The 15,902-nt window shown below is 38.0% G+C and overlaps 3 protein-coding genes across 10 annotated transcripts in view; 1 reads left to right on the plus strand and 2 right to left on the minus strand.

Annotated features, from left to right (window-relative positions):
- The window catches only part of LOC100742253 (atrial natriuretic peptide receptor 1-like), a 37,737-nt gene extending 26,364 nt beyond the window's left edge, over positions 1-11,373 (minus strand). For 2 of the 7 annotated variants that reach the window (XM_033319030.1, XM_012381704.3), the window contains exons 1-5: positions 11,277-11,373; positions 6,592-7,008; positions 6,284-6,454; positions 6,031-6,205; positions 5,719-5,927 (exon numbers count right to left, since the gene is read on the minus strand). In XM_033319030.1, coding sequence (XP_033174921.1) covers positions 5,719-5,927; positions 6,031-6,205; positions 6,284-6,454; positions 6,592-6,814 — 778 coding nt within the window. In that variant the 5' untranslated portion in view covers positions 6,815-7,008; positions 11,277-11,373. Of the gene's footprint in view, positions 1-2,274; positions 3,518-5,718; positions 5,928-6,030; positions 6,206-6,283; positions 6,455-6,591; positions 7,009-7,188; positions 7,766-11,276 lie in introns of those variants that run through there. The other 5 variants (XM_012381703.3, XM_003486867.4, XM_033319031.1 and 2 more) reach the window with 5 other exon arrangements.
- Positions 9,198-12,592, plus strand: LOC100742503 (DNA-directed primase/polymerase protein). Its single transcript, XM_033319053.1, has 3 exons — positions 9,198-10,108; positions 10,194-10,984; positions 11,896-12,592. The coding sequence occupies exons 1-3, from the start codon at positions 9,773-9,775 to the stop codon at positions 12,104-12,106; spliced, it is 1,338 nt and encodes a 445-aa protein (XP_033174944.1). The 5' UTR covers positions 9,198-9,772; the 3' UTR covers positions 12,107-12,592.
- LOC100742377 (stAR-related lipid transfer protein 7, mitochondrial) lies at positions 12,221-15,893 on the minus strand. 2 transcript variants are annotated; one of them, XM_012381708.3, is made up of 7 exons: positions 15,189-15,893; positions 14,470-14,624; positions 14,117-14,385; positions 13,894-14,021; positions 13,428-13,567; positions 13,046-13,348; positions 12,221-12,949 (listed from the first exon to the last, which is right to left on the minus strand). In XM_012381708.3, the coding sequence occupies exons 1-7, from the start codon at positions 15,584-15,586 to the stop codon at positions 12,939-12,941; spliced, it is 1,404 nt and encodes a 467-aa protein (XP_012237131.1). In that variant the 5' UTR covers positions 15,587-15,893; the 3' UTR covers positions 12,221-12,938. The 2 variants fall into 2 exon arrangements, with proteins under 2 accessions (XP_012237131.1, XP_003486916.1); XM_003486868.4 differs by having other exon boundaries at positions 12,221-13,348; positions 15,189-15,586.
- Between the last annotated feature and the right edge of the window lie 9 nt (positions 15,894-15,902).

Below are 15,902 nucleotides of genomic sequence, written 5' to 3' on the forward strand. Positions count from 1 at the left end.
CGTTAGATCGAGCCTTTGCGGTCGTATATCTGTCTTCAAACTCCAAAGCACTTTTATCGTTCCAGTCGTATGTCTACTCTCAGCTGCTAAAGCAAAAAGCCATTCCGATTGTACATCATGCCGACAGGGGAAATTTCTCAAGCCAGAAATTCAGAAATTACGAAAAGAGATACGTCGAGCGCGTACAAACTGTTGGTACTAACGATCGCCCTTCGTACTAATTTCTCAGGCCATCTCGTCAAACAAACGTTTCGAGCAACGTTTAATTAGAAAATAATTTTCATAATTTTCCGAATTCTCGGCTTAGAGAACGTCCCTTGTGGGATAACGTGCTTTCGAAATAGAGTTCTAAACGGAAGGTATCTTGTCAGACACCGATGACCGACAGCGTATTAAACGAGCTAATGTTAAAAGAAAATGACTCATCCTCTATAGTTATCGCGATTCGAGGCACAGAATGACAATGATTCGGTTAAATTTGCGGTAGCAGATGGAGAGGCAGAGAGGAGGAAGGCATCGCTGTACCAGAAGAGAAGTAATTAAACGGAATTGAGAAGGTATTTAACGAGCAAGATGCGCTGTCTTTTGAAACGACTATCCGACTGTTTAAAAATTCGAGTTATCGTATTACTTTCAGCGGCGTTTCGGTCTGTGTATTTCAGCGGGCGCGCGATTATTTACGTTAAAGTTTCTTATTCCTCCTGCGGAATTTTGTTGCGTTTCCCTGTCGATTTATATTTTTAAAAGATTCTGAAACGCCTCTATCTTCTCTCGATATTCGCATTCGCGAACATCCATTCTATTCTGCAATAATTCTTGCGCGACTTGTGTGATATTACAATCAACTGGCAGCCAAAGTTTTTGAATTTATAGCCAAACACATTTATCTTTTCGATCATACAGTTCCACTGGATCGACCGAGCAATTGCACCGAGCTGTAACGTTAAATTGGTAAGAGATCGAGCAAAGATTCACAAAGAAAAATTAAGCGGTTTCGAGTGGCGCATCACGCGGTGCGGGTTTTTATCGGCGAAGGTGGAAGCGTTTCAAGTATCAAATGGAAGTATAAATACAAAAAAGGTGTATTAATTTAAAAGACACTTGTTCTTCCTCGTTTTCCATACGATAGATTTTCAAACATTGAAATCAAAATATCTTTTAAACTAATCATTTTCCGACCCGACTGCCGTAATATCCTCTGCCTCTCGTAGAGAGAAAATCTTTCTCGTGAAATCTTTGAAACGTTTCCACTTTCGGAAAAGACACACGAACGCGTGATGCATCGCTAGAAATGAATTAACTTTTCCTACTGAAATCTTTTCCCACCTCCTACCATTTTCGCGTTATAGCTCGGCCAAGTTGCGTGGGACACCCTATGTAGACCACACATAGTACAATCTACTAACTGGAATAGTTAAATGTCAAGTGATGTTAATTGCACTATTCGCGATCCTAAAATCAAATTACACAAGAAGTTCCTTGATTTTCACAAACAACAAAGGTTTCGATCGAAATTGCACGACAGCGGTGAAATTACGACGTATCCAATCTGCGCGGACAATTTTACTTTAGCAAATTACACGGCTCGACAAAGGGAAGAAACGCGAGATTTTCGGTTGAGTGGCCGAGGATGAACCTCGGTCGTTGTTGCATCGATGGTCGATGGCCGATGGTTAAATGCACGAATGTAGTTGATAATTAGCTATAGTAATATGACGTCAACCGAGCACGATGTTCGGTCCCTTTCCGCTCTGCGGTTCGCCACGACCCTAAGCGTCTACGGCGAGACGTGCGACGATTAACGCCAAACGATGGTTCGAATGGAGGAGGCAGCGGACGCGCGAGTCGATTTCCGCCGGGACGACTCGAATCGAGTCATTGTAGAATAGCGGATGATCGTTGTCATCCGATAACGCGTTCCACGATAAAACGATCGGTGACTGTACGAGAAAACGTGGTGACGGCCGAGTGCGTAAACAATTCTAATTTTAGAATCCGCGATAAGCGAATCGGTCGAGCGGAGCAAAGACCGGTATTTCTTTGAGAAATCCAATTCAAACTTTATTTTGACTAGACAAATTTCGGGATGGAATAGAATTCATCGAATAGAAGAGAGGAGCAAGGAGAGGAAGATCGGATCCGTTGAACGAAGCGAGTTGCTCGGCAAATGCGGCAGGAATTCGAACGGGCCGAAAGAGAGATCGAGTTGTTGAAATAGTACGGCGAAAAATTCGAGAAAGTTACGGAAATGAAAGAAAGATAACGACGAACGACCTGCGGTCCGGTTGATGTAAAAGTCGAATGCGGCCAAGGGTCCCTGGATGCTGGAGCATTTCGAGTCCCGATGATCGACCGTGATGTTCCATCCTGGTAGAAGTCCCTTCGCAGAGCTAACTGCTTTCACCGCGAGTAGAACAGCTGGCAGTATCCTCGGCATGCTCTGCTCGTGTCGAGGATCAGCCGGCGCTATCACTGCCAGTCTCACCTCCTTTTCGAACCGTGGTCGCGTTTCAATACACTTCGCAGACTGAATGATTACCGTGTTATTTGCGCTCGCGCTAGCACATATCGTTGTCAAAAACAGCGTCAGCCTCACCGATGTAACGCTTCCGCGCCTTTGCATCTCGTTTCGATCGCTACTTTTTCAATTTCGTCATCCCTGCACGCGACGCGCAACACGCCCCAGTCCGTTTAATCTCGTTGTTCGCGAATTCGCGCGCCGTCTCTTCGCAGCGCCGATCGACCGTGCATTTTCACCCCTTTTCTGTTTTTGCTTCTCGCTCAGAGATACAAAGGTGTCCACGTCCTCCACCGACGGTATGATTCTCAGGCGCTAATTTCGCGATCGCGTGTCGAGATCGTTGATCACCGAATCGATGGTGATCAACGTGTCATCGCGAACAGAAATGCGTTCCCTTTCGCACACGATGCAACCTCTGCTCTGTATGTCGTAGCGATTGCGCGCGCATTAGTGCCGAGCCGAGTCTTCGAAATTCAACCATGCCAACGCGAGTTCCATCGTTCGAATCGTAGAAAAGTCTACGGACTTAACCCACAAACTGGGTAAGACTATCTAGGAATTCTCATTTCTCTGGTAATTCGACGAGTGTATGCCGCGTCTTTATAACGTTAACCACTGCGTAACTTAATGACTACCAGCGTACGTATAATCCACGGTACCACCTCTTTTGTACATTGCTCAATCTCTGTACAACGTTAATGACAAGTTGTAACGAAACTTATGGGGTTTAAAAAGTTCAAGTTTACGGAGAATTGGACGAATCGCGAAACGTTGACTAGAAGTTAAGAAAACTTAAGAAAAAAGAACCGTTCTCCCTCTTTTTCTTTCTTCCTTTCTTTTTAAAAACAGTTTCAGGAGAGAGAGAGAGAGAGAGAGAAAGGGAGAGAGATCTTCTTAAAACGCCTCGAGAGAATCGCAATGAAAACCGCGTGTTATTTCGAAAAAAAAGGAAAGCTTCGCGGGCGGAACGAGCGAGCTTGGACCGCGCGAATGAAACTGACAAGCCAATCTCCAAAGCTCTCCCGCTTTACTCTGAATCGCGACCACCACCGATGCCGGACGATCGTTCTCTTCCTTTTCCTCTTCCTCTGTTCGCTCCTTCCGTCCTTTTCCCCTCCAACACTAGGATAGAAGTTCGTACGTGCACCTTGCTGCGCCGATCGCGAAGATAGGTAGGAGAACGGTAGGAACGCATGCGTTTGAACTTTGTACATCCTCCACGTTCTGTCAATCGCCCTCTCCTGCCCTTCACTTCCGCGTGCTCTCGCTCTCCTCGCCCGCAGTATCGAACATTAATAATCAAAATTGGTATTACTATTGTATGATACAGTCGTTGCAAAGGCTTTTTCTCTTTGTCTCGATCTGAAACTTGGTACAGCGACGATAGAAAATTTCTACGTATACACTGTGCATGCTGTATGAGGTATTTTGAAACATCAGCACTGTAATGAGGCACGACTGTTGTTATATTGGTGTTATCGTGTAATGTCATTATATTGGTAAAATTTAAAACCAATTTGCAAAGTTATACATGGAAATTGTAAAGTATTCATTGCAACCATACACTTGGCAGAGATCATGAAAATATCTAGACATGCAGGTGGACCATATTTAGCGAGACCATCTTTAGTGCTAATTACAGATATGTTAAAGACAATTATTCATGCTGTGCATTAAATTTTTACTAATTGTATGTTTGCCGTGTCTTGCAACTTCTACGTTTTTAAATGCATCTTCGGATTGCTCTCGTTACAGCGCTAACGAAATTGCAAAATGTTTCCTATAACACACAGAATATATGCATAAAAGATTTCTTTTTATATCATACTCTGCCACTGTATATCACGTAGCGCATTCGTTACAAAGCCTTTCTTTTCTCAAAATCTCCATTTGCAAGTCCATCGATGAAATCGGTCTGTTTTCAAGCAATTGATCCATGAAGAATCGCCTGTGACTGTGACGACTTCTTAGAATAGTACAGATAGATCATACGTTAAACGATCTACTTGAGGTTAGCGACAAATTTAAATTAACAAATATTAAGAAAATGGAAATAAGAGAATGAAAGTAAGAAGACAACTCGTCTTATCGACGGACGAAGAACAACGCGTAAATTATCGACAAAAGGTACGCTTGTTATCGACGGACATAACAGGATCCGCTGACTCATACCGCGTTGTTCAAACGCGAAACGGCAAATTCGCATATCTCTGCAGATTTAATTGGCGAACCGGTAAATGGTAAAAAAAAAAAGACAGTATCGATCAGAGTAAAAGCAATCGATCGAGGGAACCTTGTAACACTTTGGATGGATATCGATCGCGTGCACTTTTTACATTATTTGTTAAGAAAACATTTAAATATAGACTTTGCGACGCGTCTATCGCATATCGCACCGTAACAGAGCAATAATAGAAACGCTTCAGCTTCGTGATAACGAGTTGTGATAACACGCAGGAAACAATGCGATAACAGTGACTTCGGTTAATTGATACGGGCAATTAGATCAGCGATCGCATTCCTGCCTTCCTCGATCCTCCATCAAACATGAAGAAATTCTAACAATTGCGAACAATCGCGAAAACAATGCACGACGAAACAAGTTGACCTTTCGAGAAGACGTTCTCGAAGACAAGAAGAACGTTTCTTGTCGAAACGAAAGTTAAGGTACGCGACTGAAGCGTTTTGTCGTATCGTATAGGTATGCTCGCGTACATATTCATCTTGGCATAGGTTCAACGTTTTTCGGTAAAATTACTTCGTTGCCATGCAGAGACTGTTGACGTTCCCTTTTAACAACATCGATGTAACACCCCCGATGAGCGATCATGATAACGAAAAGTATGCTCAAAGTCGAAGCGCCGAGATAAAAAATGCGCGTCAAATTAAGTTTTTATCTAGGCTACCGCGTATACGCGGAAACGCGCGATACGCGTCTCTTTTCGTTGCATCTGTTTCTCGTAGAATTTCATCTAAAATCGACTTATTGTTTACTCGCAGCGGGAAGAGCGAGGCAGAAATGGTTTTCGCATTGGTAGTTCAGCGATCATTCGCGTAAACGTTTATAACATCGACCAGCGGATTCGCCAGGCACGTCAAAACGTGTACATTTACACTTATAGTTAGAAGCGACGGTTAGTTTTGGCGGGACTCGTCAACGATGGAAAGCGAATATCGAAAATGTCTGGAAAACTTACCACTGTACGACTTCCCCACGTGGGATTGCAACGCCTCTGCGTAATATTCGGGAACGGTAGTTTCGACATCGAACGTACCGAACGTAAAGTTTGGCTGTTTCTTGATAAACTCTACCATGGACTTCATCATTAACTGACACGTGTGTTTGCCAGTAAGCTGACTCTGTCCGCTGGTCGCGTACACCAGATGCACCTTGTGCCATTCGTATCTACGATAACGTTACAAATTAGTCGAGTCCGAGTTAAACCTAGATCGTTTTTAAACATGTTCTGTCGTTGATTAAATCGTTCGCTAATTCTTCCTTCATTTACCGATTCATCAAAGCTACGAAAAAGTTGGCGAGATCCCTGAAGGCCACATTTCCGATTCTAGTTGTCATAAAGTACTCGTCCTTGCACTCGGTCTTCTTTTCCGTAAAATCGTAGGTGAATCCACCGGTGGTAATTAAGGGCGAGCCGAAGAATTTCACCACTCTGCCAACAGACGCTGAAATTAAACATCAACCTTGAACGTACGAAACCCCGTGGGCTTATGAAACTGCTGATAGATCGCTGCGTTACTTACCCACGCAATAATCGCAGGCAGGCCCGAGAAACAGATGAACGCAATTCAAGAAGCTATCGATCGCGCCACTTTGAGCGTACATCGCGTCGCAGTGATCATCCTGCGGAAGAAACTTTAATTTCAACCAGTAGGGTAGAAGTCCTCGCGATCTGGCTTCGTAGACAGCCAAATCTGTGAATGCAACCGACAACCAACAAGCTCTCTAGATTGTTCCGATACGTTTACGATAATTACAATAACATTTTCTTATGCCGTAGCTACTGTCGCATAAGAAACAACGCCGATTCTGTACGACAAGGGAAACTTACCGAGAACCGGAAGGACTTTCGGCAACGCGATATCGAACCTAGGATCCGCCGGCAGAAGAACCGCTACTCTCAACTCGCATGAACTCACACCGTCTTGATTCTTCTTGCAAAGAGCTTCACAGTCGCGGGCAAGTTGTACTTCGCGACAGTTCACTTTTCCATTCACCGGACACCAGCCAATTAGCCAGGCGATCGTCAATGCAACGATCCAATTGGTATCCATCTATGTGCGACGTCCTACGCTTTTCCCTTCAAACGAGATCGGTGAACCGCTCTGAACGTTTCGACGACGATGAGCCCTTGTTCGCTACTACGGTTTCGCGAATATCACGACCAACGATTCCTCTCCTGCTCGAATCCATCCTTTTCCTTGTAAGTCTTCGTTTCGCACTCTAACTTCTTCTTCCGGTCGTTGCGCTGTCAATCGAAACGAATCAATGCTGAACGATTCGATATTTTTATATTTCGATTAAAACCTGACCCCGACCTAATCCTAATAGAAAGGAAACCGCGACGCGATCTATCCTACCAGTTCTCTCCAACTATTCTCGGATGCTTCCTGCTGGAATGTTCCGGCGCTAACCCCTCCGTACCTACCATAAGATTCCCACGAACGATACGTTTCGATCCGAGTTTCCAGTCAGAATCCGAGTTTCATTGATCAAAGTAGTAGCGATCGCTGAAAATGGATTTCCGCGCGGCTCACGCCGCTAACACGTCCCCTGTATCAACCCCCTTGTGGCACGACGCGAGATCCGCCCGAGGATACGAAAGAAGAAACAAACTGCCGAGAACGAAAGGAGTACTACTGACACTCTGGATGATCTTGAACCGCATTAGCCAGTCACAAACACCCAAGTACACCTCTCGTACGCTCGTGTCGTGTTATCGCTGATTTTCTATCGCGTCGATTGATAATAGCTATCGAAAGCTTCGCTCACCTCCTCTCGCATTTTCTTCGACAGTTTCGATTAATAATAATCTAACGCCGTTCGTTTTTCGTGTATACAGCTCCATCATGACGTATGCTTCTTTTCTTTTCGTCGCTGATATCTTTTAACGAGAACCGCGGGATCTCATCTCGAATGTGAATATCTGAATTCTACTCTCTCGGTCTCTTTGCGAGCTGGCTTTACTGTTCCGTATCATGGTATGGACAACAATTCACTTGTCTTGATAACACCTACGAGGGTCGCATGATAACTAATGCACACTCTCTCGTCTGTATCTCGAGAATGAGAAAAGAGTTACAACTCTGCGTGACCACTTATTTTATAGCTACATCCCTCCTTTATAAATATGCCAAGTGTCGATAAGTTTGCTTGACGCAGTCACCAACAGTATTGTTTCAAGTGAGACTGAAAATGGATGCAACGTTAACGAGATTCAAGAAACGTGCAGTGATCGAGTTTTTAAAGATGGAAAACGTTAAACCTGTGGAAATTCATCGCCGTTTACCGGCTGTGCGTGCCACGATATCAAGATCATAAAACATTTGCGAACACGTATATGACGGTTTTGGAATTCGATATCGTTGCAGCACGACGTTCGGCCGCACACCGCAAACACAACACCTGATGCTCTTGCGAGTTTGAAATTTAAAGTCGTTTTGCAACTGTCTTATAGCCCACGTCTGGCACCTTCGGATCTCCATTTCTTTCCAGAATTGAAGAGGACCTTGAAAGGTATTCGTTTCAGGATAAACGATAAAGTCGAGGCAACGGTGAAATACTTTATCAGAAATAGGCTGGCAGAATCCTTTGCTGTCAGGACGAAAAGACTTGTCAAGCGTTAAGAAAAACGTATAGAAGTTAACGGCGATTATATTGATCTTTTGTAACTAATGAATCGTACTATCGTTTCCTTCTCTTCTTCATTTCCACTTCCTTTCTCGAGATACAAGCGAGAATACATTTACTTGTCAGTCTTGTATTTAGTTAATTAACCGCAACTTTGATATTTCAATGTAAATAAAACACCAACTCGAACCCTTGCTTTTTCAAATGACTTTAACTTACTTTTCTGAAAAACTGCAAAATAAAAGTAAAATGAACTTCTATTACCTGCGAAGATCCTTAAATTTTTAAACTATTATCATTTGTACATAACCTTCTTCTTCTATAATAATGATCGTACGAATGATGATGAAAATAAAAAAAATAGAGGGGATAGTACCTTAGTAAGTACACTGAATGCGAATGCGAATTATTTTGAAACAATTCAGTCTCTGATAAGTATCGCCATTCTGTAACTGAAACAATCGGCACGTCGTACGCCACTTTGTATTTCAAATATTTACAACATGATTTCTATGAATATAACTAACGCCGCGATTTTTTTCCTACAGATGTACCACAGCGGACGATAATTGTAGTAAAATTGCACATATCAAAATATTTATTTATGCATTTTATTGCTATTTGTTATTTGAAGCGTTTGTAGAATATTTCCGTTACTAATATTTCTTAATTTATTTGTCTATCTTAATAATAGACGAAAAGCCACGAGAAACAACATACAGTTTCGTCTCACACAGATGGGCTAATTTATGGATATATTTTGGCGCCAAACAGTGCTTTGTCGTTTGCGCATAAAGATGGCGTACAAAATCACTAACAGTTATTTATCAACTTCTAGCAGTGGTCGCAAAATGACGATCATGGTCGTGATCTTACTTTATTCACGATCGATTTTTTGATCTTGAGTAAAATTATTCAATGCGATAGTATTTCTTGATCTTGATTAAATTATTTCTTATAAAATACTACAATATAGCTTGCGTGTAATGTTAGTTCAAAATTACGTTACGTTTTCTTCATATAAATAAATTTGCTTTATTTGATATTAAAAATAATTCAATTTCCTTTTCTTTATCTTATATCTTAAAGAGTAAAATATTAATCCTTCCTCTCGATTTCAAAATCGTAATATACATTTAGTGTCGTTAATGTAAAATATACAGGTTATGTGATGCGTGCAAAAAACATTCCTCCACCAATTAGAAGCGATCACAAAAAACCACAAATTACTGTGGAAAATCAATGTGATTGGGAACGATTGCGATCGAATCACTGTCATTCATAAATTCACAAGTAGTAGTTCCCGCCATCTCTACTGATTAATGCTTACGCGTCTATGATTAAATGTTGTGTACTCTTAAAATTTTGACTTAAAATTAAACATGAGCGGAATCGATTTTCAGAAATTTTACGACAGCGAAACGGTCGAGAAGGTGGAAAAACAAGAAACAAATTGTGAGAGAAAGGTATCTAAAACGTGGGTGAAGAAGCATCGAAAAATGCCATCAAGCATTTTAGGGCCGCCCGACTTTTGGATGAAATTTGATAAACAAGTGGATGCGCTTAACACAGCTTCGAAAGAGAGTAACGATTACAATATGCTTTGCACGTTTGTTTATCAGGAATGTAATGGTTATCGTAAATTCATAGTAGCTCATCCTGAAATATATTGGTGGCATTATGAGCATCTCCCGGCAGAAAGAAGATGCTCTTACGAGGTATGTTATCGATAACGTTTCGTTGCATTTGATGGTATTTAAGATACACATAGAAACGACGCAATAAATTTACATTTAAATTCAGATAATTCCAGAAAATCAGCCTTGTCGATTATATTTGGATTTAGAGTATTCGATCGAACTAAACTCTGAACATGATGGACCGTCTATGACAAATATATTAATTGATATTTTTTGCATGTACTTGCTTAAGCACTGGCGTATAATATGCAACAGATACAACGTAATCAATCTAGATTCAAGTACTGACGAAAAATTTAGCAGACATGTTATATTTAATATTAGAGATGTAGCCTTTAGAGATAATTATCATGTTGGTAGATTGGTAAAATCTATATGCATGGATATTTTGGATTATGTTTCATCTAAGGAAAAGCAACACGATATTTTAACCTGCTTTGATAGAATGCAACTTGAAGGATTAATTGTTGAAACAAAGAAAGGAAAAAGACTGTTTGTCGACACTGCAGTTTATACTAAGAATAGGCATTTTAGAATATATAAATCCACCAAATGGGGGAAACAATCAAATCTGGTGGTCTCAAATGATTGTAAATATATTTGTTCTAGTGCATATAATGATAACGAATTAAGCATATTTTTAGATTCTTTGATATCGTATTTTGATACGAAGAAAGGCTTGATATTACTGGAATGGTCTGGAAACTGTGTACCAAATACGAATTGTTTTAAGGATAGAGTACAACAATGCAGTTATCAGGAAAGTGGTAGTGCCTGTTCAAACTTTCCAATGTTAGATAAATATGTTAACAATTTAATATCTCCTGGAAAGATACGTATATGTAAACATTATGAATATGCAAAAATATTGGTCTATGAAACTGTGGGATACAGGTATTTACAATTTTTTATATCAGATTATTCTAAAATCACGATAAAAAAAAGTAAAAAAGTAAGTTAAAAATCTACAATTAAATTTTGTCATATGTGGCTCCATTTTTGGACAAAAAAGATTTAGAAATTTGTTAAATACCTATACTCAGAAACATATTATTTCATTCACTAATTCTGATTAGCTGTGCTTATTCATTTTTGTATTTATAAGTACAGTATATGTGAATATAAAATTAGTATAATTTCAATTCATGCCATAAGTTTCAGTACTTAGATTATTCTAGTAACTTACAAAGTGCTGGAAATATCATCCATGATGTTGCAGCCAGATTGTTGCTCAGTGAATTAAATAAGCATAGTATTACCGCTTTATTCTTTATTTTTATATATATCGTAATAAAAATAGCTCATTTTAAAAATAACCGAAATCGTCATTATCTAATAAATATGTATCACAGAATCATTGGAAGAAATGAAGAATTTAAACACATCAATTATTATCAATTCATGTAATTGTAATTCACTATACAAGTAGTCTACAGATTCAATTCTATATATATCAAGGGCAATATTTTCAGTGTTATGTAAATAATTAATATAAATAAATTATTTATGATGGTATGTATTTAGAATGATACCAAGTCTTGATTGACGTCGTTTATAACGATAAATAGTAATAGTGGTGACTCATCAGATTGAGCACAAATAAAGAAGTGGGTTGTTGCTATATAAATGCATGCTTGCTTAACGAATTTTTTAAAAATTTGTATTTTCCTATAAAGGAAGTCTCATGTGAACACATTTTATTCTATGTTTTGATCTACTTTTTTACATGAAAAATCCCCCCCCCCTCCCTTCGGTTGTGCAATGATAATCGTAAAAAGCAAATATTACTTTTTTTTTGCTAATAGGTACTGTGAAAATATTGGCAGGTGTCATAAAAGTAACAATGTTTTATGGATCGTAAATTTAAAAAATAAAATGATATATCAGAAATGTCATGATCCAGACTGTTTTGGTTTTAAATCTCAACCAAAACAATTACCAGAGGAAATTTATTTTCAAATCGACGAGGAAGGTGATACATTTTTGAGTAGTGTCATAACAGAGGACATAGTGTAGAAGACTAGTCCTTTTAATATCAAAAAGTTGTATTGAGGTAGAAATACCTGAAACACAGTATTTTTAAATGGAGGTAATACACAGATGGGAACAAAGTTGTTGAACAATTTCAAGTACACAATACAAAGCTTTGTTTCCACGATATTTTCTCCTGAGATTGGTACGAAATGTTAAAATATAAAACATTTACATGCTTCTTTTACATAATATTGCAAACGTCTTATATAATATACTAGATTATTGTGTATTATATTAAGATGTGTACTACATTAAGATGTATGTTACATTGCACAGATTATTTACAATTTATATAAGTAATGAATGTGAATCGATTTCATTATATAGACACACATATATATAACTGTACATAACAAATTCAGATATATGAACTTATAGAAAATTAATTCTCCATATTTTATGCAACTATTTATATTTTCACTACCCCCAGTGTACATAAATACAACATAGCATTTTGGCTGTGTAAAATTATGTAGACAAAAAGATCATGTACAAATTGTAATTTACCTTACATTTTTTTACGACTGAATACATTCTTCTTCCTATATTTTTCTTTTGTACTATACAATGAATAGCGTAAATGAAACTAACTACGAATATGATCAGTCTCGTGTTTGTTGCAATAAAGAATACCACAAAAACAAAACGCTACTTGTCAATTTCCAAAATTCTTCTAATTTGATAAAAGCACATTTCGTGTTCGGTATCATCTTCGATGCAACCCCGGTGATCCAATGTATCCACTCATTCGTACCTGTATCTTTGTATCGCGATCGCGGTCGTTACATTACCATTCTGCCCGTACAACGTCATGTTACAGACTTTCTATTGGCCAAAACCAATTTCATTATTTCAAATATATTGCAATTATTTGTCAGACAAATAACTTTGTAAAAAAAAAATAACGTAATAAGCTCCTGCCTTCGTCGGTTGTATCTGCTGTACTATCTATATCTTCGTCGCTCTCGTCGCATTCTTGCGTTTCTGGGAACGTCAAAGTCTCGATTTCTTCAACAAGATGACATTCCATCGTATCTCTTTCGCTCACTATTTCAGTCTCTTTATCGTTTTGTATGTTATCTTCCTCCGCGTTTCGCTTAGAAACATTCTCGTCGCTCGAAGAAATATGAGTAGCATTAGAAATATTTGTACTCTCTTTTGCAGATTTATAATTTTGATAATTTTTCGACGCTTGCCTCATACGAATTAAAAAGTCTGGCAATCCTAGGGATTTATAAATACAAAGATAAGTTGTAATATAAAAAAGTGGAGTTTGTCTTCGTTTCCCTATTTTCTGTAATACCTGACATTGCAACCCATGCAGTAATAGCAGATGGAATATTCACACCAGGATCATCAAAGTAGGTCAATCCAAATTCGATGCCTGGTTGATGGAGTTCTGTATAAGGCCTTATCACCATGTACGACCAATATGTTGTGACCCTGTTATGTATACACAGATCAGATTATTTAATAATAGCAAAGAATCCATTAAAACTTTTCTCCTACTTTTACATTTACTTTTATAATATTGGCAATCCAAGTATGTACTTTTATCGAGCTAGGTGATTCCATAATGAAATATTAAACTAAAAAATACCGATCAAGTGACATATACATGCGCGGGCGCGCGCGCGCGCGCGTGTGTGTGTGTGTGTGTATATATATATATATATATATATATATATATATATATATATATATTATTCTGTATATGTAGCATCTACGTTGTAAAAAATGAGCAAAAATGACCAAGATACTTATGATACCTGTATATTCCTGGTTTGGCAGGTGCATTAGGATGTTCTGTTACTTTACTTATAATTACGATTAACTGTTTTTCTTTGTCCATAATCCATCGTCGTTGATATACATAGTCTCTGTTTGTAAATAATCTCTAAAATTAAACATAACAGAGTGTTAAAATTTAAACAATAAGATTGGGTGATCAGTGTTATAAATAGTTCTCACATTGCGTGAGTTATTACATACTGGCCATATCGTTTCCCAATATATAACATCAGTACCATTATCAACAGACTTTTCCAATTTTGGGTCTGTATCTATAATTTTTAATTCTCGGGCAGTTAAATCCCACTTCTTCCTGTAATCCAGATCTATCTGGGTTTGCAGAAAGTCTTCAGCAGTAACATCCGAAAATGTACCATATACTTTATATGCAAATAATCCTCCAGAGTTTGGTTCTTCCCTCCTCCAAATGAGCATGTCTTGCCGTTCTATGTACGGTCTCCATCCCTCCGCTGAAATCAAAAAAGGAGTTTATCAGTTAAAGATATGTTCACCAATAGACAAACTGATGTTCAAAAGAACCAAATATTACGTACGATCTTGATTGGAAGTAGCATTAAATTTATTGCCATAGCATGTGCAATATTTTATGCCAGGTTGCTGAGCATCTATCATAATTCTTAGGTGACATTTTGGGCAAATAATTGTAATGTCCCTTAATTTGTGAATTTTTTCGATATCCTGTCTACAGCTAATAAGCATAAAAGATAAAATAACCAATGTTAATGGAACATTTTGATGGATTTGTAATTCTTAATCTGTTAATTAAGTTTTCTCTTAAAAGTTCTGATGTTCAAAGTTAATAAGTTAGTAAAAAAACGTAATAAAATCAACTGTGATTATTTATCTTTATCACAAATCAAGTAATGCATAAGATATATGGGATTTACAAATATAGTTATTATATTTAAGAGAATAACAATTCTAGTAACAAATTAACTTGTTTTCCCTAATTAACAACTTAAAAAGAGATATAAAAGAGGAAAAAGAAACTGAAAGGCAACTGCAATAAACAATTAGTTCCACTCAAATATTTGATAGACTAACAACAAAAATCAACTAAAAATTAATTAAAATCAGATCACTTCTTCAACTGTGTTGTAAATTTATAATCAACTAATATTTTGAGCAATAAATTTCTGTATTTTTAGATACGAAACCTATACCTGTTTTTATTCTCAATAAATACAATATACATATTGGAGCCTTCTAATTGTTGCGAAGCTATTAATTTGCAAAGTACCATCTACTATACCTGTTGAGTTCTTCTTCGTTTATTCTTTCACAGTCCCAATTGTACACAGTTACACCAATGCTGCTCGTTAGAAAATGTCTAGCATTCCTCATTGTACGACGTTTCCAATTTTTCATAAATTCCTTAAGTGCTACCTCGTCCCATATTCGTGTATATAAATGAAATATCTGCAAGCTCCTTCGAATACGTTGTGCAGCAATGAATTCAAACTGCCTGGCACAAGCTTTGGCTACCTGACCGCTTTGTTGTTTCAACCACAATGCTATTCTATTGCGATATTCACAAAATCTTCCACAGTTCTCGTACTGACCAAAAGAAGATGCTAACCTGGTTCCATTCCGAATGCAATTCGAACTCAGTTGTTTTGATAAGAAACCAGAACATTGCACCACATACATTGTTAGTTTTCCTGCTGCTTAATGCCTCTTAAAGAAATTCTTTCGAACAATGGAATATAAAGGTGACCGCTATCAACCAATTTCGTACTTAATCTCTATAAGCTTAAATTATCTTGGAGCAACAATTTATAGGTTATGTTCTATATTGTTAAAATGCGTTATTAATTGGAAGTCATCGCTCTTTATATTGATTTCAGTAAATCTCACGGTAACGTGTTCATTGCATTTTTTATTTAAGAAACTATAAATTACTTATGAAACTTATAAAACATGTTGACGTTGTGGTAAGTATTCAACTAAGTGAAATCATGTATCT

The sequence above is a fragment of the Bombus impatiens genome, unplaced genomic scaffold (assembly GCF_000188095.3).
Source record: "Bombus impatiens unplaced genomic scaffold, BIMP_2.2 scf_0135, whole genome shotgun sequence".
NCBI classification, from domain to species: Eukaryota; Metazoa; Arthropoda; class Insecta; order Hymenoptera; family Apidae; genus Bombus; species Bombus impatiens.